Source organism: Cebus imitator, unplaced genomic scaffold, assembly GCF_001604975.1.
Source record: "Cebus imitator isolate Cc_AM_T3 unplaced genomic scaffold, Cebus_imitator-1.0 Scaffold216, whole genome shotgun sequence".
NCBI classification, from domain to species: Eukaryota; Metazoa; Chordata; class Mammalia; order Primates; family Cebidae; genus Cebus; species Cebus imitator.
In genome coordinates, this window is record NW_016107531.1 from 1,371,189 (window position 1) to 1,384,764 (window position 13,576).

General features: G+C 43.5%; 1 protein-coding gene across 4 annotated transcripts in view; it reads right to left on the reverse strand.

The window, feature by feature from the left end:
- Positions 1-13,576, reverse strand: part of GARNL3 (GTPase activating Rap/RanGAP domain like 3) — a 179,976-nt gene that overhangs the window by 33,942 nt on the left and 132,458 nt on the right. For all 4 annotated transcript variants that reach the window (XM_037745914.1, XM_017549106.2, XM_037745916.1 and 1 more), the window contains 5 exons: positions 12,963-13,074; positions 8,126-8,224; positions 7,662-7,778; positions 6,624-6,799; positions 4,076-4,234 (listed from right to left, as the gene is read on the reverse strand). In XM_037745914.1, coding sequence (XP_037601842.1) covers positions 4,076-4,234; positions 6,624-6,799; positions 7,662-7,778; positions 8,126-8,224; positions 12,963-13,074 — 663 coding nt within the window. The remainder of the gene's footprint in view (positions 1-4,075; positions 4,235-6,623; positions 6,800-7,661; positions 7,779-8,125; positions 8,225-12,962; positions 13,075-13,576) is intronic.

Here is a 13,576-nt window from a genome sequence, read left to right on the forward strand (position 1 = left end):
AATCACTTGAACCTGGGAGGCAGAGGTTGCAGTGAGCCAAGATCGTGCCATTGCACTCCAGCCTGGAGAACAAGAGCAAAACCCCATTTAAAAAAAAAAAGAGAAATGAAAAGTCCCCTGAGATATAATGCTTATGACATGCTCTGGCCCAGGGCCTGGTACACAGAGGTGGCCATTCAATGGTGGCCATAATTATTATAATTATAGGAGGGTTGATGCAGCGGGAAAAGTGGAACTAGACAGCCTTTTAGTTTAGAGATAAGGCCTGCGTGTGTGTTTGGGGTGGGGTGGGGTGGGGTGGGGGAGGGTGGCAGTGGTGACAGGTGTGGAGGAACTCTAAAAGGACAGGCAGCCTTTTAGACCAAGATCTACGAACAATGACCACAGACACCAGGGGGGTACTTGGCATCAAGTAAATCTACCAAGGGGCTCCAGCGCTGTGCTGACAGGCAGACAAATGTGGCAATATTCAGAGAGTTGGGCTGCAGGGCAGGTGGTGGCAGGCTTCAGCCCCAGGGCCAGGATTCAGGAACAGGCTTGGACTTAACCACTTCCTCCCTAGACATGCCACAGCACTTTATTGTTCAGACCTTTATTAACACTTATTACAATAAGACCTATTTTATGCTTTGTTATAGGTGTCTGTCTCCACCTTGGGAGAGGGCCTGGCAGGGTTCTTGCTCATAGAGATCCTGATATGGCAGGTCCGGTGTAGGACATAGGCATTAAGTTTTTATAGGTTTGATTAAAATAAGTAGTCTGGCTGGGCATGGTGGCTCACACCTGTAATTTCAGTGCTTTGGGAGGCCAAGGAGGGAGAACTGTTTGAGGCTAGTAGCTGGAGGCCGACCGCAGCCTTGAACCATGATTGAACCACTGCACTCCAGCCTGGGACAGAGCTAGTCCCTGTGTCTCTCTCTTAAAAAAAAGTAATACGTGTAGTTCATTTTATTGGCATTTTAAAATAACAAATAATATATGGTGATTGTGAAAATTCGAAACACAAACTTGTAACAAGTAAAATGGGAACTATACCTCCCCCAGCTGGCTCTGCCTTCAGCCTTCCCTTGTGGTTCTAGGCTCAGCCCCCAGCTGAGAACCACTGGGTTCTGGGCAGATGTCAAGATGAGGACCCCGCACCCTCTCATAAATCAGGGACCCAGATCCCATGACCATGCCTGTAGTTTCTCCCAGAGGACCACTTGGTTTTGGGAACCAGGCCAGTGCTGGTGGCTCTGCAGTAGTGGGTCACAGCAGTCCCACTGGTAGAGTGAACTTGACAATGACTTTCAGAATGTTGCTTTAGTGCTTCTTAAACATTTCCTTTCTTGAGCTAGGACTGTCATAGAACCGGGGGTGGGTAGAAGCCTGAAATAGGGATCAAATGGTCCTGGCTAAGAGAAGAGGAATGGGAGCAGGAAGCGACAACTGCCCAGTTAACACTGGTGCCTGCACAGGCAGGTAGGCAGTGAGTGTAGACAGAATGAAAATGAAATTCCAATGACTCAGGCTGGGTCAGCCTCTCTCTCCTGTCCTCACTGCCCTGGGTGCTGAGCTGCAGGGATATCTAGGTAAAACGCTAGTCCTGTTTCCACAAGGCCTATTTCGAACCAGCTATTAGAAAGCATACAGCTCATTATCTTTTTCATTTTCTTAGAGCTCATCTCCCCAGTCAGATAGTACACTCCTTGCAAAGATGACTGAGGGCATCTGAGTAAGCCCATGTGCCTGTGGGCAGCCACGTGGTGGCGATTTTACCATGGGAGGGCCGTGCACACTGATCCTCTCAGAGCCAGGGACTAGGGAAGGTTTTTTTTTTTTTTTTTTCCCTTAAAAATTTTTTTTCTCTTAGGAAACAGCTTTGTACATTTGTCTTTTAAAAAGGACTGAAAACTTGAGAGTCATTCCTGACAGCCATCCAAAAAACAAAACATGGATGTCATCAAAGAAAATGGTTTTTAACCCAATTTATCCAGGGTCTTTACAAATCACAGGAAAAAAAAGAAGGCATTAAATATAAGTAAAGACCATGATATAAAAGAAATTTAATAAAATGATTTTTTTCTCTACAGCTATGCTGATAAGTAAACTGCACAATTTTTAGCCACTTAAGCATGATTTATTTTAAACTAGAACATATCAGAAAGTTTCTCTGAAATGAGGTGAGGAATTTTCCATTAGAAAAAGCTGGCTAAGTCTTAGGAAACTAGTGGAAAAGGACTGATTGAACAAAGACCTGCCTCACCATGGCTTTTCTGCTTTGTTTGGCTGCTCACACAGAGTTTTGAGAAGAAGGGGGCGAGAACTTTTAAAGGACAAAGCAGGGCACCTGCTCCTTAGAAGCCAGTGGGCAGGAAGACATGCTGGTCCAGGGATGCCCAGGCAGCGGAGGAGCGGGTGGCATTCCTCCCAGCTTTAAATTAGGAAGTTTCAGGATCCACCCCTTCTCCTAGTTCTATATTATGGTATCACCTGGGGGGAGACTTAAAAAATATTGGTTCCCAAGTACCACACACCCCCAGATTCTAATACAATTGGCCTGGCCTGGGGTCAGACACGGACCTTTTTAAAGCTCTCCATGGGAAGACAGCCAGGGTTGCAAAGCAATGAAATAGACCAGGGATTCCCAACTTGGCTAAATACTGAAATTATCTGGGGACCATGTAAACATTCCCAAACCCATGCACACCCTAGACCCAGGAAATCCCTGGAGGAGGAACACAGGCAGTGGTAGCTTTTCAAACTCCTCAGGTGACTCCAATTGCAGGTAAGTCTGGCCGCCACCAATCTAGATAAGAGAAATGATAGACCACTCTGTGGTCAGTAACAGCTGAAGACAAGAAGGTCTCCTAATTACATCTAGATTTTTCTATTTCTGATTGTTCTGTTTCTTAAAATCTTGCTCTAATTAGGTCTTAAGTCTTCCTAAAATAGTAATTAGCAATTTTAAAGAATATTTATATGCAGCATATTTACAACTAATACAAGTCGTAAAGCATAATTGGAAGAATTCCGCAGTCTTTTTGATTTAGCTGAACAAGACTGGGGGTAGCCTGCAGGTCTGGAAACCCTCATTAGGAACTACACTCTCCCTGGCACTGACACCCCCATTCTGTGGTCTCCTCAGTACCTAAACTAGAATACTGGCTTGCACTATGTGATATAAACCTCAAGTGGCCCACTGACAGCAGGCCTTGTCCTGCCTCACAGTGCCACACGGCTGAAGAGCTCTGTGATCTGCTGATGTCAGTGTCAGTGTTGAACGCTCTCCAGCGACAGGCTGCCAGGCCTCAGGGTGGTAAGTGCTCATCACCATCCAGTGAGTGCTAAGGTTCAAACCCCCACAGTCACCTTTAGAACATGAACACAGTTTTGGGTGGCCTTAGATTTTGTGCCACACTAGGACATCCTTGTTCTCTGTGCATCAGGCCAGGGTGTAGATTCTCAGGGCACATCTGCTTGTTCACTCTCTCCTTTCCTAGTGGGTTTTTAAGGGATAGGGAGGGTGCTGTACCCATTCTGGCCACCCAGTCCCCAAGATGAGAGTCTGCAGGGCCTCAGAGGCAAGCTTATTCTCCAAGGGCCCTTCCAGGACAAATCATCTAACAAATGCTCTCATTTATTTTATTATATTCAGCCTTTTGACTCTTCATGTCTTTTTTTTAAATTTATTTTTAAATAGAAACAGGGTCTTGCCATGTTGCCCAGACTGGTCTTTAACTCCTGGGCTCAGGCAATCCTCCCGTCTTGGCCTCCCAAAGTGCTGGGATTATAGGCATGAGCTACCACGTCCAACCTGTTCATGTCTCTTTTATTTAGAAAGATGGAGTGGCAAGGAAAGATCTGAAAGCTAAACAGGGCAAATGGGACAGTCACATGATAACAGAGGGAGTCATTCTGACCTATAAAAATGGCAGCTTCACATGGCTCAGTCTAAATAGTGAATCACATAATACTGATGTAATGAATAGTACACAATTTTAAAGAAATCCAAATCATGGCATCTCAAGGTTAGAAGACACAATGACGATTAGTCTTCTCTGATTCCCACTTGTCCCCACAACTGTTGGCTTACCCTGTTGGCCTCCACGTGATGCAGCCTGAAGGCTTCTCCTGTACTCTCATTCACCACATCAAACTGATGTCGATAAGCCACACAGATGAGATTGTCACTCTCTTCAGTTGGCCCATCCACTAAGGTCATCACCATGGGAGAGTCAGACAGACAGATTTCCTGTGTGGTTGGTGAGGATGCAAGAGACAAGGGTTAGAACAGAGCAGTCAGCTCCATGCTAAGCCCCACTGCCCATCCTCTCCTTTCAGACAGGGTACCCTCTCCAGGCTCCTGCAGAGCCTTGTGCTACAGAGAAGAAGGGATGAGAGAGAAGTGCCAGGAGTCACATCAGACATCTCCTTCCCATAACTTCTCCTCAAAAGACTCAGGCCTCTGTCTATTGGAAAGGATCAAGACCAGGAAACAATTTTACAAAATGGATTCAATGGTATGGTCTGTTTTATCCCTTACATAGTCTGGTCCTGTCTTGGTATTCAGTAATAGTATTAATAATTGCTAACTAATCATTTGTGTATTTAACATGTGCTAGGCACTGTTCTTGTTGAATCCTCATAACAATCTCATAAGGTAGGTTACAGCTACTATTCTGCCTTACAGATGAGGAAACTGAAGCTCAAAAGTCAATCACAAAGTTTACACAGGGTAGAGCCATGATATAAACTCAGGAGATCTAATTTCAGTGTTCATACTACATAAATGTATATGTTGCACGTAAATCTTCATTAAAATAGCTAATCACTGTATCCAGAAAGCTAACATCTAATTAGAGCAAAATTTTATGTGTTTTAACTTAATTGTCATGTTGCTCAGTCCCCTGAAATTGAATATTAGCAGAAATTGATAGGCATAATTCAAAAGGCTTTAACTCTAGGCAAAAATAATTCTCAGTTCACCAGTAGAAATACTCCATCTTAGTGGCCAATGTCAGATATAGTCCATACCTTAACGTATCTTAGTCTTTAAAAGAGATGGTGATGTCAGGGAGGGAACTTGACCCTGGAGAAGGTTTGTCTCACAAGGCTTCCCTTCAGTCTCCCAGCAAATCCTGCAGACTGAGGCAAGCAGGACAGCATTGCCCACTGCTTCTCATCTCTCCTGCTACCAAAGCCACCAACCTTTCTTGCCAGGATTCTGCTCTAGTCTCTTAGCAGGCCTTCTTATTTCCACCCTTGGCCTCCTAAGCTCCCCTCTACCCAGGAGCCAGAACAATCTTTTTAAAAGGTGCCAATTCTGGCCGGGCGCGGTGGCTCACGCCTGTGGTCCCGGCAGTTTGGGAGGCCGAGGCGGGTGGATCAAGAGGTTGAGAGATCGAGACCATCCTGGTCAACATGGTGAAACCCCATCTCTACTAAAAATACGAAAAATGAGCTGGGCATGGTGGCGCGTGCCTGTAATCCCAGCGACTCAGGAGGCTGAGGCAGGAGAATTGCCTGAACCCAGGAAGCGGAGGTTGCGGTGAGCCGAGATCGCGCCATTGCACTCCAGCCTGGGTAACAAGAGTGAAACTCCGTCCCAAAAAAATAAAAATAAAAATAAAAATAAATAAAAGGTGCCAATTCTCTACTTCGAACCTTCTAATCGTTTCCCATCTCACTCAGAGTCAAGGCCAAAGTCCTTCCAATGGCCTGAGGGCTCAAGAGTATATTTCCCAGTTATCTCTGGCCTACCTGCCTTGTTCCCTCTGCTCTTTTTTTTTTTTTTTTGAGACAGAGTTTCACTCATGTTACCCAGGCTGGAGTGCAATGGCGCGATCTCGGCTCACTGCAACCTCCGCCTCCTGGGTTCAGGCAATTCTCCTGCCTCAGCCTCCTGAGTAGCTGGGATTACAGGCATGCGCCACCATGCCCAGCTAATTTTTTGTATTTTTAGTAGAGACGGGGTTTCACCATGTTGACCAGGATGGTCTCGATTTCTTGACCTCGTGATCCACCCGCCTCGGCCTCCCAAAGTGCTGGGACTACAGGCTTGAGCCACCGCGCCCAGCCTCCCTCTGCTCTTGACTGTGCCTTCAATAGGGCCTCAGGGCTCTTCACTGGTTGCTCCCTCTGCCTAGAATATCCTTTCCCTAGATAACCTCATCATTCACTCCTATACTTTGTTTGGGTTTCTGCTCAGAGGTAATCAACCTATTCAGAGAGGGCTGCCCGGGACATTCTAAAACAGAATCTCCCAACTCCCTGCTCCATTATCCTTTGTTCCCTGGTCCTCCTATATGTTTAATTTTAGTACTTCTTTCTGCCAGCCATCATAGATTTTATTTGCTTATTTCTGTTAACTTTCAACTGGAAAGCAATACCCATCAGAAGACTTTGTTTTGGTCATTGCTGTGTCCTTTGTACCTAGACAGCACCTATAGATGTTCACTGGAATGAATGAGCTTTAGCTTTAGTCTTCTGGGGGAAACAAGGGCACCATAGGTAAGGGTTTCCCTAGTTGGCTACTAAATGGTGGGACAACCTCAGTGCATAACAACAAACTCTGGGTGGAAGGAGAGAGTCTGCCTCATGACACCTAGGCTGGAGATAAATGATTTAAACAGCAAACCTACCCTGATGTACTGGAATTCTTCAACAGGTGACTCAGACAGGGGAGATAACAATGAGGTGCTGGTGACCCCACTGGGCTTGTTGTGTTTCCTTGTGATCAGAAGCAGTTTATTCCTAATTGCAACCACAATCCTCAGCTCTCTGCTGTGGTGAGTGTTAACAGCATACAGGTGGCAGCCTGGGAGGAGAAAGAAATAATGTCCCACACATGACATGCAGGTGTGGAAGTCCCCAGGCCTTGACAATCTGGCAATACCTAAGAACCCTGGAAATTAAGCATAACTTAGTGAATAGCCTGAGAATGTTTCTGACACCAGGCAAAATGGAGACTAGATATTAAAATTAAGTTGAATTACAGGAAAATTAAGAAAGTCCTATTCCTGGCTGGGTGCAGTGGTTCATGCCTGTAATCCCAGCACTTTGGGAAGCCTTGGTGGGTGGATCACCTGAGGTCAGGAGTTCGAGACCAGCCTGGCCAACATGGTGGAACCCCATCTCTACTGAAAATGCAAAAATTAGCTGGGCATGGTGGCGCACACCTGTAATCAAAGCTACTTAGGAGGCTGAGGCAGGAGAATCACTTGAACCCAGGAGGCAGAGGTTGCAGTGAGCCGAGATTGTGCCACTGCACTCCAGCCTGGGTGACAAGAGTGAGACTCCGCCAAGAAAGAAAGAAGAAAGAAAAAAAGAAAGAAAGAAAGAAGGAAAGAAGAAGGAAAGAAGGAAAAAAGAAAGAAAGAAAGAAAGAAAAGAAAGTCCTATTTCCTATATTCTACATTTGTGGGCTTAACTTCATACCTACTACATATCAGTTAAAGTAATCAGAGCTCCAGGGTCCAAAGTCTAAACATTTCTTCACTAACAGATTTGCTAATAGAGTTTAATGCATCTCTAGAACCTGTTATAGAAGGCCTAGAATTTCTTCTAGTGGTGTTTTTATAGCTTTCAAGCTCCTTATGCAAACAGTGATGCTATTTTGTGATGTTTTCAAACAAAAAAACAACCAATAAGATCTCCCAAGATGTGAAGACACAAGTCACCTTTTGTTTTCTCCAACTTGTTTTCTCTGCAGTCAGACCTGCTCTTCCCAGCCTGTTTCCCCTCAAGGCCCTTTTGCAGAGCACTTAGCCTGAAGACAAAGAGGCGAGCATCTTTTCCTGGTGACATAAAAAATCAGAGGAGAGGATTAAATGGAAAAGTAAGGTGACCTGGAAGGCCTCCAAGGGCAAGCTATGTAGGAAAACTAGGATCGGAGGTGTTCTGGAATTCGAGAGGCACCCCACACCACTTTACCTGACAATGCAATTACATATGCACCCTTTTTCCCCCATGGCTCCCCTCCCCAGAGAACAAAGGGGCCACTGAGGGATCCTAAGCACTGGGCATCAGGAAAAGAAACAGCTGGTGGAGCCTATGCATTCAGACCCCGGTGACCTGTGGGGTGGGCCGCAGAAGGCAACAGTGTTCCTTCCTCCACAGCATGCCACTGGGCAGGGGATACCACCTTTGTCTGCTCTGAGAATCAGAAGGTCCAGGATCTCGAGCACATGCATCTGCTTCACCGGCAGAGTTCTGTCAAACACGGGCACTGATGGAAGGTCATCTGGAAAAGGAAACCTGGTTACCCATCACTGCAACCCAGCCCACACTTTCCAGAACCCATGAAACATGCCTATGGGTAGTTTTGAACCTAGGTAAGGAAGGAAGTCAGCTTCTAGGGCTTTCAATAAACTCTATGCAATTCGTTCAAGCACTATTCTCCTCCTGGCTCAGGAAGGAGTGCTGATGCTTTCTTCCCATAGGGAATTCTATATCCCGAATTCTATATAGGGGACATAGCAGCAGAGGCATGAAAACTCTATTCATGTTCATCAAAGAAAAAGCAACATCTCTCAATACCAATTTTTACTGGGGTTTTACCAAAGGTCTGAACACCTTTAAAAAAAAGCAGCCATTTCAAGTATTTTCTTATTTTTATGTAATACTTGAAATTGCATATCATATTGTATATTTCTCAAGAAAGCAAAATTAAAATTTCCTTTTGGATTTAAGATAAATACTAACATACTCTACCCTAACATGTCCTGTGGTTGTATCAATAGTAGTTTGCCTATACATTTTCATATTTTTTCCCAAAGGAACAGGAAATCTCCTTTTTAGACAAAAACATAAAGAGAAATATCAATTAAATTGCCAAAATGGCAGGAAAAACGAATTGAAGTGGGAATGCTCAGGGAAATCTCTGGTAAATGGGTAAAGACATTGCACTTCCACACGGGATTTGTTGTTGGGGTTACTTACGGGGATCTAAGTTGCTAACAATTACTTTGCTCCTGGGGGACCGAGGACACAGGGGGCTAAAAGAATTACTAAGGCTGTTCCATTCAGTTCTGTAAGCAAAAGGGTCTGTTCTGAGACGGACGGCAGCATCAGGGGAAGGCAGAGGTGTCCAGGATGGTGGAGACATTTTGGGCAGAAGTGGCTGGCCCATTCTTCACCTGTATTTATTCTGCAAATGCTTTGCTGTGGGGTTGGGTTTGTTTAACTATAATTTAGGAGAGCAAGGGGCCCTGAGGATCTTTCCTTTTCCAGAAATCTAAGTGTGGTTGGGAGTTCATCCCTTCCTGGATGGTATGGAGAGGGGAGCAGAGCTTTCACCATCAGGATTAATAACCACCTCCTAGTTGGGAGAGGATCTCCCACTCCTGCAGTCCTGTGAGGCCTCAGATTTGTCAGAGCACAGACTAAGCTAAGCTTAGTATTACACCTAGGGCTTGTCTCTTGTTCCTCTTAATTATTGGGGCAAATGTAAATTTTGATAGCTCATCAACCACTTTTCTTCCTCCTCTACCCTGGGCTTCCACAAAATGGAACCGATTCTCAGGGTCTTTGTACTTCTGCTGGGGCAGACTTAATTTTTCAAAACACGGGATGATTCCTCTAATACCCATCATTATGGTTGGCTAAATAACTATGATTATTTCATTTTGTGGGAGAATAGCAGTCACTGCAAGGACAGGTAACATATACTAAGGGCTTTCTACATGCCACATCCTAATGTTTAGGGTTTCATATATTTAACTTAAGTGTCCCAATGATCCTATTAGGTAGGAACTTGTAATATTCCCACTGAACAAAGGAGGAGCCTGGGGTTTGATGTTAATAACTTGTCTGAGGTCACACCTCCAGCATGTGGAGCCCTAGCCTGTGCAAGGACAAAGCCATGCTCTTCACCAGTGCTGGAGCATAAAATGGGATGTTGGAGCAGTCCCACATCCCTGTGGATAGAGATGAGATCACAGCAGCAACAGCACTGCAAGGAATTAATCAATGACAGGGACCCTTCATTTTACATAGAAACAGAGGTATATACTGTGTAGCTTTCGAGCTGTGTACAGAGTGAATTAGCACTTATTCTCCATCCAGTCTTTCTCAGATGGCTGAACAGGTTTGTGTACAACACAAGAAGGAAGAGGAGGCAAGGATCTGACAGTGACAGGTGGATTTAATGACTGATTGATAACAATGTTTTCCTTCCTGTAATCCCTTTATGAAGAACAGTCTTTTAGAACCAGCTTTCCTATTACTGCAAAACCAAAACACACGGTGAGAGCATATTTAATCAGTATTTAGTTTCCTTTCAAAGTAGGTTTTGCTAACTTAGGATACAAAAGGTCTTGATTTTTAATAATGACCTTGAAAGGAGTAGACTCGCAAGGGATACATCTAATGAAATTAGGCAAAGGCTAATGGGATAGAGTGGAACTCAGCCTGAAACAAAATGGATGGATTCACTCATGGAAACAGTTCATAATATGATTAAGTGTAGACAAGAAAAAGGCAAACAAAGAAATAACAAGAATTGTGGCTTAAAAGCACAACAAGAAATGAAAAGAAGGCCCTGAAGGTTATTCTTTTTTTTAAGCAAAAACAAACGGAAGCATCATTGTATAAGGACATGAAAAAACTAATTTGAATCATAAATCTAAGCCAGTGGTGGGTGTAAACAGCTACACCCACCACACCATCCTGTCGAAGATGACTTCCTTCAAATTTGGAAGAAAAGAATTTCCTGGCAAATCACAATACTCCTTATATCTGACATTTCCATTAAATTTTGGATCTTTAAGATAAAATTTCAGAAATAAAAATTTCAGAAAGGAACTTGGTAATCTTGGTTTGGATTTTGCATTTAAAAAAATAGAGGCAACTTAAATAGAATCTTTTGGTTTTAGGCAAGCTTACAAATAGTCATTATGAAGCATGCTTTCTCTTTCTCAAAAAGGCAAAAGGGAAGGACTGAACATTCTTTAAATCACAAAATTTTTCATAATTATTTGCCCAGGACTATATTTTTGGAAATCTGTGTTAGAGACATTGGTAGAGTTTAATATAATGTAGTTGGTTTAGTGGAAAGAGCCCTTGACTAACAATCACATCTGGGTACTAGTTCCAGATGTGCCACTACCAGTTGTGTGATCTTGGGTAATTCACATCATTTCTTTAGGCCTCAGTTTCTTCATCAATAAAACTAACAGACTGCACTAAACCACTAAAGTCTTTTTTTTTGAGAAAGAGTCTCTCCTGATGAATCTGCAAGAAAAAAAAAAAAGAGACGGAATCTCGCTCTGTCACCCAGGCTGGGGTACAGTGGCGCAGTCTCAGCTCACTGCAACCTCTGCCTCCTAAGTTCAAGTGATTTTCCTGCCTCAGCCTCCTGCGTAGCCAGGATTACAGGCGTGTGCCACCATACCCGACTAATTTTTGTATTTTTAGTAGAGACGGGTTTTCACCATGTTGGTCAGGCTGGTCTTGAACTCCGGACCTCGTGATCTGCTCACCTTGGCCTCCCAAAGTGCTGGGATTACAGGCATGAGCCACCACCCCCAGCCATCTTTTTGTTTTTTAAATTCCTTTTTTTGTTATTGTTTCACTTTTGGAGCAAGTTCATAGAGACATACTAAAGATAATAGCTGGCCATTTAGTAAGTTAGTACTATGTGCCAACCACTGTGTAAACACTTAATACACATAACTTTATTTAGCCTCTACAATCCCCTCCTTGTAGTTTTGATCATCATCTCATTTCACCAGTTTTCATTATTATAAACTATTTTCAGCATCTTAAAAAATTATCCCCAATTTAGAGAAACTTGAGGCTCACAGAGGTTGAGTTTTTATCAAGATCACAGTTTCCAATCATTTTGTAATTTCAAAAATTACATGTTAAATTATAAATTTATGAATTTTAAATTTATCTTCCTTTTGTTAAGGTTCTTATAGATACAATGACTATGGGCACGCATTTGAAACACATATCAAAAATAACAGATGAGGTCAGAAATAGATCCATTATGAAGCATGGCTCACATCTCCTATACTTCAGAAGACTTCTGGCACAGGGCCCCGACACACAGCAGGTGCTTGGTAAACGTGCCCAGTAAGCATCGGAGGAAGTATAGGTTGTACTGAAAGGTGGGAAGATGCTACAGTTTTAGGCCATTATGTCATTTTCACAATGGTGGCTTCGGGATTCTCACAAAATGTCACTATGATAACCAGAGGCTGGGCAGCTGTTTCTGGGCAGTCCAAGGAAACGCCCTTTGAAGACACTGTCTCTGTGCCTATGGCTCCCTCTGAAGCCCAGGAGATAACCTGTTACTAGTGTTTAGCTCCTCTGTCATTCTTTCAGGGTCTGAAATAATCTCCTGATGGAAGGGACCACACTGTCCTTGAGTCTACACCTGCTCTGAGGTTGCACCCTCTCTGGGCGAAAGAGAACTGACTAACTCCCTAGGCAGGTTGATCTATCTGGCTGTCAGAATGTGCGATTTTATACTGAGCTGAAATCTGTCTCTCTGTCAAAATCTTTTTGTTTCTATATCCATCAAAAAAGGGTTATCTAAGATTCTTGTTTGTTTTAGACATCAGGTACTTTTTGAATCAGAAATCCTTTTTTTAAAAAGACTTCGAGAGAGGCATGTCTCTGAGATAGTGGTTCTAAATAATGAATCCTTGTTGATTTAAAGTAAAACGTTGGAGTGATAATAAGTAGTATTGACTGAGAAGGAGATTCTTTTTGCAGGTCATTTGTTATCCACAGTCCCATCATATATTTTGGGAAGAGAATCTATGGCCCACCCTCCAGCATGCTTGGTTCAGAGTATATTTCCTCTGCTTGCCCTGAAAACAAGGGTTTAATTCTGTAAGGAAATAAAACTTCACTAAACTCTCTGCAGAACACGCATTTTTGGTCCAAAGGGAGTTGGTTGGTGGTCACTCATTTCAGAAGTACTACAAGTTATATGAAAAAGACATTTGTAGGAGCAGCTACTCACTAACCATCCACTAGCAAGACGCCAGCATCAGTGGAAACCAGCAAGGCCTGGCCCCAGGGATCTGCACACACGGCTTCGTGAGGGAAATTACTGCAGAAACACTGGGGCTCCCACGGCTGCGAGGCAATACAAGCATCGGAAGATAAGTGCACCAGAAAAAATACACTGCAGCCTACCAAACGGAAATGTACAGTACCACACCTGAAACAGTAACACAGATACCCCTGTGGGAGCAGTGTCACTCCAAATCCTGGGGTCTGGGCTCAATTGCCTTTCTTAGGAAGAAAAGTCTCCTTTCAAATACATATGCAATAGGAAAAGAGTGAATTCACAGGTTTCTGGCACCATAACCTGTCTCTGTATCATGTTTCTCAGGGGCAAGTGACACATTCATAAAGGTTTCTAAACAAGCATTTTGCTTTAACACCTGGGAGTTGGGCCAAATGGTGCCTGTTTTTTTAGAGAATTCACATTAGTTCATCATTAAGAAGTCCCACATAATTCTCTAAAAAAGTCAGATTCCTGTGTTGCTGATTCAGCAAATTAGTAAAACATATGCAATGCATTAAGAGGTTAATACGGTGTTCACGGAAAAATGCTTATTGACCTACATAGGAT